At 38.4% G+C, this 13,106-nt stretch overlaps 1 protein-coding gene across 3 annotated transcripts in view; it reads right to left on the minus strand.

Annotated features, from left to right (window-relative positions):
- The window catches only part of TMLHE (trimethyllysine hydroxylase, epsilon), an 84,596-nt gene that overhangs the window by 12,301 nt on the left and 59,189 nt on the right, over positions 1-13,106 (minus strand). For 2 of the 3 annotated variants that reach the window (XM_030305545.1, XM_030305544.1), the window contains one exon: positions 10,046-10,282. The exons of the other annotated variant lie outside the window; for it this stretch is intronic. In XM_030305545.1, the coding sequence (XP_030161405.1) occupies positions 10,046-10,282 (237 nt within the window). The remainder of the gene's footprint in view (positions 1-10,045; positions 10,283-13,106) is intronic. 3 annotated transcript variants of the gene reach the window in all.

Consider the following 13,106-nt stretch of genomic DNA (forward strand, 5'->3'; position numbering starts at 1 on the left):
GGCAAAACACTGAACACTTTCATCCTAAGGATGTCTGCTCTTGCCACCCTTATTTAACATAGTGCTGGAGGTGCTAGCCAGTGCAATAAGGTAAGAAAAACAAATGAATAAGCATATAAATTGCAAAGGAAGAAATAAAACTATCCCTACAACATGATTTTGTATATAGAAAAATTTTAAGAAACCCCAAAAAACACAAACTTAGAACTAATGAATTACTTTAGCAAGTATATAGAATAAAAGGCTAATTTAAAAAGAAATCAAAGGATTTAGGGAAGATGGCGGCGTAGGAGGACGCTGGGCTCACCGCGCGTCCTGCTGATCACTTAGATTCCACCTACATCTGCCTAAATAACCCAGAAAACCGCCAGAGGATTAGCAGAACGGAGTCACCAGACCCAAGGGCAGACGAGAGGCCCACGGAAGAGGGTAGGAAGGGCGGCGAGGCGGTGCGCGCTCCACGGACTGGCGGGAGGGAGCCGGGGCGGAGGGGCGGCTCGCTGGCCAAGCTGAGTCTGGCTGGCAAAAGCGGAGGGGCCTGACGGACTGTGTTCCGACAGCAAGCGCGACTGAGCGTCTGGGAGGTCATAAGTTAACAGCTCTGCTCGGAAAGCGGGAAGGCTGGAGGACAAAGGGAGGGTGAGCTGCGGAGCCCCCGGACGACAGAGCTCAGTTTGGTGGGGAACAAAGGTGCTCGCCAGCGCCATCTCCCCCCCCCCCCATCCCCCAGCCAAAATCCCAAAGGGAACCGGTTCCTGCCAGGGAAATTGCTCGCTCTGCGCAAACACCCAACTCTGTGCTTCTGCGGAGCCAAACCTCCGGCAGCGGATCTGACTCCCTCCGGCTGCCACAGGGCCCCTCCTGAAGTGGATCACCTAAGGAGAAGCGAGCTAAGCCTGCCCCCCCTCCCGCCGTGCACCTTGCCTTCCCACCCCAGCTAATACGTCAGATCCCCAGCACCACAAGCCTGGCAGTGTGCAAATAGCCCAGACGGGCCACGCCACCCCACAGTGAATCCCGCCCCTAGGAGAGGGGAAGAGAAGGCACACACCAGTCTGACTGTGGCCCCAGCGGTGGGCTGGGGGCAGACATCAGGACTGACTGCGGCCCCGCCCACCAACTCCAGTTATACACCACAGCACAGGGGAAGTGCCCTGCAGGTCCTCACCACTCCAGGGACTATCCAAAATGACCAAGCGGAAGAATTCCCCTCAGAAGAATCTCCAGGAAATAACAACAGCTAATGAGCTGATCAAAAAGGATTTAAATAATATAACAGAAAGTGAATTTAGAATAATAGTCATAAAATTAATCGCTGGGCTGGAAAACAGTATACAGGACAGCAGAGAATCTCTTGCTACAGAGATCAAGGGACTAAGGAACAGTCACGAGGAGCTGAAAAACGCTTTAAAGGAAATGCAAAACAAAATGCAAACCACCACAGCTCGGATGGAAGAGGCAGAGGAGAGAATAGGTGAACTAGAAGATAAAGTTATGGAAAAAGAGGAAGCTGAGAAAAAGAGAGATAAAAAAATCCAGGAGTATGAGGGGAAAATTAGAGAACTAAGTGATACACTAAAAAGAAATAATATACGCATAATTGGTATCCCAGAGGAGGAAGAGAGAGGGAAAGGTGCTGAAGGGGTACTTGAAGAAATAATAGCTGAGAACTTCCCTGAACTGGGGAAGGAAAAAGGCATTGAAATCCAAGAGGCACAGAGAACTCCCTTCAGACGTAACTTGAATCGATCTTCTGCACGACATATCATAGTGAAACTGGCAAAATACAAGGATAAAGAGAAAATTCTGAAAGCAGCAAGGGGTAAACGTGCCCTCACATATAAAGGGAGACCTATAAGACTCGTGACTGATCTCTCTTTTGAAACTTGGCAGGCCAGAAAGAATTGGCACGAGATTTTCAGGGTGCTAGACAGCAAAAATATGCAGCCGAGAATCCTTTATCCAGCAAGTCTGTCATTTAGAATAGAAGGAGAGATAAAGGTCTTCCCAAACAAACAAAAACTGAAGGAATTTGTCACCACTAAACCAGCCCTACAAGAGATCCTAAGGGGGACCCTGTGAGACAAAGTACCAGAGACATCACTACAAGCATAAAACATACAGACATCACAATGACTCTAAACCCGTATCTTTCTATAATAACACTGAATGTAAACGGATTAAATGCGCCAACCAAAAGACATAGGGTATCAGAATGGATAAAAAAAAGAGACCCATCTATTTGCTGTCTACAAGAGACTCATTTTAGACCTGAGGACACCTTTAGATTCAGAGTGAGGGGATGGAGAACTATTTATCATGCTACTGGAAGCCAAAAGAAAGCTGGAGTAGCCATACTTATATCAGACAAACTAGACTTTAAATTAAAGGCTGTAACAAGAGATGAAGAAGGACATTATGTAATAGTTACAGGGTCTATCCATCAGGAAGAGCTAACAATTATCAATGTCTATGCGCCGAATACCAGAGCCCCCAAATATATAAAACAATTACTCATAAACATAAGCAACCTTATTGATAAGAATATGGTAATTGCAGGGGACTTTAACACCCCACTTACAGAAATGGATAGATCATCTAGACACACGGTCAATAAAGAAACAAGGGCCCTGAATGAGACATTGGATCAGATGGACTTGACAGATCTATTTAGAACTCTGCATCCCAAAGCAACAGAATATACTTTCTTCTCGAGTGCACATGGAACATTCTCCAAGATAGATCATATACTGAGTCACAAAACAGCCCTTCATAAGTTTACAAGAATTGAAATTATACCATGCATACTTTCAGACCACAATGCTATGAAGCTTGAAATCAACCACAGGAAAAAGTCTGGAAAACCTCCAAAAGCATGGAGGATAAAGAACACCCTACTAACGAATGAGTGGGTCAACCAGGCAATTAGAGAAGAAATTAAAAAATATATGGAAACAAACGGAAATGAAAATACAACAATCCAAACGCTTTGGGACTCAGCGAAGGCAGTCCTGAAAGGAAAATACATTGCAATCCAGGCCTATCTCAAGAAACAAGAAAAATCCCAAATACAAAATCTAACAGCACACCTAAAGGAAATAGAAGCAGAACAGCAAAGGCAGCCTAAATCCAGCAGAAGAAGAGAAATAATAAAGATCAGAGCAGAAATAAACAATATAGAATCTAAAAAAACTGTAGAGCAGATCAATGAAACCAAGAGTTGGTTTTTTGAAAAAATAAACAAAATTGACAAACCGCTAGCCAGGCTTCTCAAAAAGAAAAGGGAGATGACCCAAATAGATAAAATCATGAATGAAAATGGAATTATTACAACCAATCCCTCAGAGATACAAACAATTATCAGGGAATACTATGAAAAATTATATGCCAACAAATTGGACAACCTGGAAGAAATGGACACATTCCTGAACACCCACACTCTTCCAAAACTCAATCAGGAGGAAATAGAAAGCTTGAACAGACCCATAACCAGCGAAGAAATTGAATCGGTTATCAAAAATCTCCCAACAAATAAGAGTCCAGGACCAGATGGCTTCCCAGGGGAGTTCTACCAGACGTTTAAAGCAGAGATAATACCTATCCTTCTCAAGCTGTTCCAAGAAATAGAAAGGGAAGGAAAACTTCCAGACTCATTCTATGAAGCCAGTATTACTTTGATTCCTAAACCAGACAGAAACCCAGTAAAAAAAGAGAACTACAGGCCAATATCCCTGATGAATATGGATGCAAAAATTCTCAATAAGATACTAGCAAATCGAATTCAACAGCATATAAAAAGAATTATTCACCATGATCAAGTGGGATTCATTCCTGGGATGCAGGGCTGGTTCAACATTCGCAAATCAATCAACGTGATACATTACATTAACAAAAAAAAAGAGAAGAACCATATGATCCTGTCAATCGATGCAGAAAAGGCCTTTGACAAAATCCAGCACCCTTTCTTAATAAAAACCCTTGAGAAAGTCGGGATAGAAGGAACATACTTAAAGATCATAAAAGCCATTTATGAAAAGCCCACAGCTAACATCATCCTCAACGGGGAAAAACTGAGAGCTTTTTCCCTGAGATCAGGAACACGACAGGGATGCCCACTCTCACCGCTGTTGTTTAACATAGTGCTGGAAGTTCTAGCATCAGCAATCAGACAACAAAAGGAAATCAAAGGCATCAAAATTGGCAAAGATGAAGTCAAGCTTTCGCTTTTTGCAGATGACATGATATTATACATGGAAAACCCGATAGACTCCACCAAAAGTCTGCTAGAACTGATACATGAATTCAGCAAAGTTGCAGGATACAAAATCAATGTACAGAAATCAGTTGCATTCTTATACACTAACAACGAAGCAACAGAAAGACAAATAAAGAAACTGATCCCATTCACAATTGCACCAAGAAGCATAAAATACCTAGGAATAAATCTAACCAAAGATGTAAAGGATCTGTATGCTGAAAACTATAGAAAGCTTATGAAGGTAATTGAAGAAGATTTAAAGAAATGGAAAGACATTCCCTGCTCATGGATTGGAAAAATAAATATTGTCAAAATGTCAATACTACCCAAAGCTATCTACACATTCAATGCAATCCCAATCAAAATTGCACCAGCATTCTTCTCGAAATTAGAACAAGCAATCCTAAAATTCATATGGAACCACAAAAGGCCCCGAATAGCCAAAGGAATTTTGAAGAAGAAGACCAAAGCAGGAGGCATCACAATCCCAGACTTTAGCCTCTACTACAAAGCTGTCATCATCAAGACAGCATGGTATTGGCACAAAAACAGACACACAGACCAATGGAATAGAATAGAAACCCCAGAACTAGACCCACAAACGTATGGCCAACTCATCTTTGACAAAGCAGGAAAGAACACCCAATGGAAAAAAGACAGCCTCTTTAACAAATGGTGCTGGGAGAACTGGACAGCAACATGCAGAAGGTTGAAACTAGACCACTTTCTCACACCATTTACAAAAATAAACTCAAAATGGATAAAGGACCTGAATGTGAGACAGGAAACCATCAAAACCTTAGAGGAGAAAGCAGGAAAAGATCTCTCTGACCTCAGCCGTAGCAATCTCTTACTCGACACATCCCCAAAGGCAAGGGAATTAAAAGCAAAAGTGAATTACTGGGACCTTATGAAGATAAAAAGCTTCTGCACAGCAAAGGAAACAACCAACAAAACTAAAAGGCAACCAACGGAATGGGAAAAGATATTTGCAAATGACATATCGGACAAAGGGCTAGTATCTAAAATCTATAAAGAGCTCACCAAACTCCACACCCGAAAAACAAATAACCCAGTGAAGAAATGGGCAGAAAACATGAATAGACACTGCTCTAAAGAAGACATCCAGATGGCCAACAGGCACATGAAAAGATGTTCAGCGTCGCTCCTTATCAGGGAAATACAAATCAAAACCACACTCAGGTATCACCTCACGCCAGTCAGAGTGGCCAAAATGAACCAATCAGGAGACTATAGATGCTGGAGAGGATGTGGAGAAACGGGAACCCTCTTGCACTGTTGGTGGGAATGCAAATTGGTGCAACCGCTCTGGAAAGCAGTGTGGAGGTTCCTCAGAAAATTAAAAATAGACCTACCCTATGACCCAGCAATAGCACTGCTAGGAATTTACCCAAGGGATACAGGAGTACTGATGCATAGGGGCACTTGTACCCCAATGTTCATAGCAGCACTGTCAACAATAGCCAAATTATGGAAAGAGCCTAAATGTCCATCAACTGATGAATGGATAAAGAAATTGTGGTTTATATACACAATGGAATACTACGTGGCAATGAGAAAAAATGAAATATGGCCCTTTGTAGCAACGTGGATGGAACTGGAGAGTGTGATGCTAAGTGAAATAAGCCATACAGAGAAAGACAGATACCATATGGTTTCACTCTTATGTGGATCCTGAGAAACTTAACAGGAACCCATGGGGGAGGGGAAGGAAAAAAAAAAAAAAGAGGTTAGAGTGGGAGAGAGCCAAAGCATAAGAGACTGTTAAAAACTGAGAACAAACTGAGGGTTGATGGGGGGTGGGAGGGAGGGGAGGGTGGGTGATGGGTATTGAGGAGGGCACCTTTTGGGATGAGCACTGGGTGTTGTATGGAAACCAATTTGTCAATAAATTTCATATATATAAAAAAAATAAAAAATAAAAAATAAAAAAATAAATAAAAATAAAAATAAAAAGAAATCAATTTTTAATATAATGCAGCAGATAATTTGAAAATAATATTAAAATTTTATTTTATAATACCATCAAAATATAAAAATACTTAGGAATAAAATTAACAAAAGAAATATAAGATCTGTATATTCAATACTACACAACACTGCTAAGAGAAATTAAAGAAGACCTAAATAAATAGAAAGATAAATCAGGTTCATGGATTGGGAGACTCAAAACTGTTAGGTTGTTAGTTATCGCCAAAATGATCTATAGATTCAAAGCAATCCCAATCATAACCCTAACAGGCTTTTTCCTAGAAATTGACAGGCTGATTTAAAAATCTGTATGGAAATATAAAGAATCTAGAACGAGGGTTGGCAAACTATGGTCTGTGGGCCAAATCCAGACCACTGACCACTTTTGTAAATAATATTTATTAGAACAGTCACACTCATTCATTTATATGTTGTTTATGGCTGCTGTTGTACATCCACAACAGTATTGAGTAGTTGCAATAAAGACCATATATGTCACAAGCCTAAAATATTTACTATCTAGCCCTTTACAAACAAAATCTGTAGACCCCCGATCTAAAATATCCACAATAATGTTAAAAAAGAACAAAGTTAACAAACATATTATCTGACTTCAAGAATTACTGTAAACTTAAAATGAAGTACTGGGACCTCATCAAAATAAAAAGCTTCTGCACAGTGAAGGAAACAATCAGCAAAACTAAAAGGCAACCAACGGAATGGGAGAAGATATTTGCAAATGACATATCAGGCAAAGGGTTAGTTTCCAAAATCTATAAAGAACTTATCAAACTCAACACCCAAAAAACAAATAATACAGTGAAGAAATGGGCAAAAGATATGAATAGACACTTCTCCAAAGAAGACATCCAGATGGCCAACCGACACGTGAAAAACTGCTCAACATCACTCATCATCAGGGAAATACAAATCAAAACTACAATGAGATACTACCTCACACCTGTCAGAATGGCTGACATTAACAACTCAGGCAACAACAGATGTTGGCGAGGATGGGGAGAAAGAGGATCTCTTTTGCACTGCTGGTGGGAATGCAAACTGGTGCAGCCACTCTGGAAAACAGTATGGAGGTTCCTCAAAAAAATTAAAAATAGAACTACCTTATGACACAGCAATTGCATTACTAGATATTTATCCAAGGGATCCAGGTATGCTGTTTTGAAGGGGCACATGCACTCTGATGTTTATAGCAGCACTATCAACAATAGCCAAAGTATGGAAGGAGCCCAAATGTTCAATGATGGATGAATGGATAAAGAAGATGTGGTATGTATATATATATATATATATATATACACACACAATGGAGTATTATTCGACAATCAAAAAGAATAAAATCTTGCCATTTGCAACTATGTGGATGGAACTAGAGGGTAGTATGCTAAGCGAAATGAGACAGTCAGAGAAAGACAAATATATAACTTCACTCATATGAGGACTTTAAGATATAAAACAGATGAACATAAGGGAGGGGAAGCAAAACTAATATAAAAACAGGGAAGGGGACAAAACATAAGAGACTCTTAAATATGGAAAAAAAACAGAGGGTTACTGGAAAGGTTCTGGGAGGGCGGATGGGCTAAATGGGTAAGGGGCATTAAGGGATCTACTCCTGAAATCATTGTTGCACCATATGCTAGCTAACTTGGATGTAAATTTAAAAAAAAATAAAGAAAAAAATTAGTATAAACTTGCACTAGCTGAGACAGTGTGGAACTGTCATAAGGATCCACCAATACATAATGGAATCAAATAGAGGTCCCAGAGACAAACCCCCATTTACATGGCCATTTGATTTTTGACAGAGTTGCAAAGGCAATTCAATGAGGCTACAACACCTGGATACCTATATGTAAAAACTATGAACTTCTACCTATACCTCACCACATAGAAAAAATTAATTTGAGATAGATCACAGATTTAAATGTAAAAATAAAACTATAATACTTTTAGAAAGCATAGGAGAATGTCATCATGTCATAGGGGTAGTTAAAGATTTCTTATGCAGGTCATAGAAACAATGACTGTTAAAGAAAAAAATAATCAATTATATTTTATTAAACTTAAAATTCTCTCCCCATTAAAAGACACTGTTAAAAAATAAATAGGTAAGTTACAGCATAGAAAATAATATTCCTAAAACATATATTCAGTAAGAAATAGTGACCAGCATATATAAAGAACTCCTACAGCTCAATAATGAAAAGACAACTCAATGAAAAAATGGGCAAAAGATTTAACCAGATATTTCAGAAGATATATAAATGGCCAATAAGCACATGGAAAGATGCTCAACATCATCAGTCATCAAAAAAATGCAAATTAAATCCCAAAGAGATAACCTCCATAATGGCTAAAACTAATGGGACTGACAACAGCAAGTAGTGGCAAAGATGTGGAGCAGCTACAATCCTCATACACTGCTGATGACAATATAAAATCAAACAACTACTTTAGTAAAAGTTCTGGCAGTTACTTATGAAACTAAACACTCACCTACTCTATGATGCAGTATTCCACTTGTAGCTATTGACCTGAGTGGAATGAAGACACATATCTACAAAAATACTTTTCTATGAATGCTCATGGCAGTTTTATTCATAATAACCCCAAATTAGAAACAGCCCAGGTGTTTGTTAATAAAAGCATTTATTCTATGGTATGAATTTCTAGAACAGGCCAAACTAATCATTGGTGGCAAAAATCAAAACCATGATCTCCTCTGGGGTGGCTGTGCAGGGTTGGACTAGGAAAGAGTATAAGGGACTTTCTGCAGTGACAGGAACATTCTATATCTTGATAGGTGTTTGGTTTACATAGGTATATGCATTTGTCCAAATTCAGCAAGTGTATATTTGATATTTTAAAACATAATTTTATGTAAGTTTTATTTCAAAATTAAAAATTTGTAAACAAATATTGAACTTTACTTAAAGATATAAATGCTGAAGCATTTAGGGGGATATGTAGTCATATCTGCAATGTACTTTGAGATGCATCAAAAATGAGATTAATAGATAGATAGGCAGGCAGATAGGCAGACAGATAAGAAAACAAGCACATAGCAATACCTTCCTGGTAGAATCTAGGTGGTGAGTCTATGGGTTTTACTGTAAATGCTTACAACTTTTCTATATGTTTAAAAATGTTTCTCGTCAAATGTTGGAAAAAATACTGATTACCTGCTCACTGTTCTAAGCAACGGGGATACAAGAGAGGACTAAGAGAGAGTTTTCTAGAGGAGGTTATCCGATGGCAGTGAATTAGTATTTATGCAGCTCCTATTAAAATCCAGGGGCAAAGGCAGGAGAAACAGTTTATTTTTATATTTACAACTGGGTGTGGAGGAGCAGACTGAAATGAGTGGAGATGATGGGTTCAATTTTGAATATGATGTGCTTTATGATGCTATAAGATACCTAAGTGGCACTATCTAGTAGACTGTTGGATATACAGGTCAGGGGGTTTGCATAAATGTGGGCTACAGACAAGTGTGGTCATGATGCCTTTGGGTACTCTAGCTGTTTGGTCACTGAGCACAATTTAATCACTTTTTTGATTTTAATAATGTTTTCATTTTAAAATCTAGTATTCTTTACCTGTTGGCCTATTTATTATTCCATGGGAAGTATAATAACAGAAATTGTTAATAAAGAGACTTAAAATGGCAAGATTAAAATGTGGTCAGTATAAGGATTTTAGGGATTTTCATTACATTTGAAGGCTAATAATGGGTAAGTACATTACAGTGGGGGATAGTTCTTTGGTGCTCACCTGATCAAATACAGCTCTTTATTCCATGGGTAGGTATTTAAGACGGGCCCAACCCCAATCATGTGGTTGTGACATTCGCCAACATTTTCAATATATTCATGCCTCAGTGGCACTTTGGTGAGGAGTTCAAATTCCTCAGGTGCCTTTTGAAGTACCTGATCTGCTGCATAGAATCCATCTACCAGCAGTGTCCTGCCACCTGTTCCTTCATGCTTAAGACAGTGAAACACTTGAATGCTGAAAAGGGAAAAATTAGAGTCTTCTGTTCAGTGGCAAAAAGAGAACATATCAAAATTTTAGAAAATTATATACGAAATAATTACTGAATCTACTTGTGTCATTTTCATTTCCTAACTATCTTTCCATATAGCCAGTTGTACTTTTTTGTGCTTTGAAATACTAATACTATTACAGGTTTCTTCTAAACATATTCAATATGAATTAAAGCCTATATGTGACAGACCCTGGAAATACAGACATGAATAAGATATAGTCTCTGTTTTAAAGAAGCCCGAAATTAAAAAAATATGTATCAAAAATAAACATTAAAAATTATAAAAACTCAAAAATAAACATTAAAAGAATTTTTTAAAAATCTCAAAAATAAACATTAAAAAGTTTCTTATCTCAAAAAATAAACATTAAAAATTTTAAAAAATAAAAAATAAAGAAGCCTGTAGTTTAGTAGGAAAAGATGAAGCATAGAAATACCAATAAGATTATGATAGGAACTATAATACAGTTATATACAAGATATAGAGGGGCCACAAAGAAAGGACATTTTTTACAAGGTATATTCAAGGAAGAGAGCAAGAAGTGTATATCAGCATAGAACAGAGAATCACAAAAGGCTTTTAAACTGGGAAGCTCTATGGTCACATTAACATTTTTAAGACTTGATTAGGATGATAGTATGGGAGATGGACTTGTGGGAAGCAAGATGACAAAAAATGTAGAGAACAACTTGATGACTGAAATAGACAAAAATACTGAGGGCTTGAGCTTAAAGAAAGGTGTAGAAAAGACACACCAAAGAGATACTATAGTAGATTTGATGACTAATTAAATGTGGTGGACAAAGAACAAGCAAAAATCTAGAATGACTTCAGGTTTTTCACTTGAGTAACTTGTCATATGCAAAGATGGAGAATTGTAATTGGATTATAATGAGGGAGTATGAGGGGTTGAAGTTCAGTTTAGGGGCCATGTTGAAATAGTTGAGTCATTTGTGGCTGAAAATGTTAACAGGGAAAGGAAAAGTGACTTAATGGGCTAGAAAGCTCAACTAGAATTCCCAAATTAACAAGGGGAAGATAAAATTAATAAAAATTTAGTAAAATAATAAACACAAAAGTAAATAACAAAGTAAAATAAGTAATAAATATGAATGCAGATAGAAGGAATAAAATCAAGGAGAATCTAATATAAACACAATTAAAATGAGAAAGGTCAGGGGTGCCTGGGTGGCTCAGTCGGATAAGGGTCCAACTTCGGCTCAGGTCATGATCTCACGGTTCATGAGTTCGAGCCCTGCGTCAGGCTCTGTGCTGATGGCTCAGAGCCTGGAGCCTGCTTCGGATTCTGTGTCTCCTCTCTCTCTGTGCCTTCTCCACTCATTCTCTCTCTCTCCTCTCTCTCTCTCTCTCTCTCTCTCTCTCTCTCAAAAATAAATAAATATTAAAAAAATCAAATGAGAGAGTTCAGTTCTGGTTTTTGAGCTTTCTGTGAAACATCTAGGTCAAGATTGTTTAGTAGCTAGTTGAAGTTATTTAACTCAGAAGAGAGGTGGATTTTGTAGTTGTTGGTAGGTGAGAGCCAAAGCCAAGATCATGGAAGAAGTCATTTAGAGAGATCATTTCAAGTAAGAAATGGACCGAGGAAAAAAAGGCAGCACAGGATGCTGAGGAAAAGTGGTCAGATATAGGAGGAAAACTAAAAAAAGAAAGGATATTTAAGAAGAGGTAGTGGTTAATGGCATTCGCCAGGGGTCAAGTAAGATGTAGACTGAAAGGTACACCCTGGGTATGGCAATAAGTTTCTGGTGACTTTGGAGAGAGTAATTTTAATTGGGAGGGGGTTGGATGAACTAGCTGACTATGAATTTGAGGAATGAATGGGAAATGAAAATAAAAAGATATTGAAGGTAGATGATTCTTTTAATAAGTTTAGATGTGAAGGGGAGGAATAAGGCAGGGCTGTAACTAGAGGGAGACAGAGTCCAAAGAAGATATGAGAAGCTGATAGGAAGGATTCAATAGGTATGAAAAGGGTGAATATGTAGGAGAGAGAAATCTCCAAGGAGGCCGGAAAATATGAGATCCAGAGCAAAGGTAGCTTCAGAAAGGACAAGGCATATAACAATGTTGATGATGATGATGACAATGGCTAAAGTGATAATAATCATAGCTAGCATTTCATGACCACTTAATATGTTTCAGGCAGTATGCCAAGTGCTTTAAATACATTATGTAATTTAATCCCTGAGCAATACTAATGAATAGGTTTTATTACTAGTTTCATTTTACCAACGAGGAAACTGAGGCACAGAGAAGTTATTTGTCCAAAATCACAAAGCTAACATATGTGCCAGCTGGGATGCAGATCCAGATTTGTTGATGACATGGCCTGAACTCTCAACCACTCTTACTATACTGCTAATGTACTTGGTCCTTGTCATTGAATAGAAAGGGTTAAATTAAAGGCACAGACAACTAACTGCTTATCTTTGGTAGTGAGTTGCTCAAATTTGAGAAAAGGGTTTTTCAGTATTTGAATGTCAACCTCTGTCTAGTTGTTTCTCATCCCATTTCCTCTTTCTTCCTTCTGCACCCCCTAGAATGAGGATGCAGGCTGTTGGGATCTTCATATATTGATAACATTGACAAGGACCCTCTAAAAGCTGCTTTATTCTTCCTCTCCTGAACCAAATATTCTTAAGTTCCAAACTCTTTAAGAAAATCTATGTAGCCACAATCAATTGCATATTATCACCCGCTCATATGCTCTTTATAAATGCATATGTACACTCACTTTAGTAGTATCTTTGTGCCTCAGGCTTATC

Source organism: Lynx canadensis, chromosome X (assembly GCF_007474595.2).
Source record: "Lynx canadensis isolate LIC74 chromosome X, mLynCan4.pri.v2, whole genome shotgun sequence".
Taxonomy (NCBI): Eukaryota; Metazoa; Chordata; class Mammalia; order Carnivora; family Felidae; genus Lynx; species Lynx canadensis.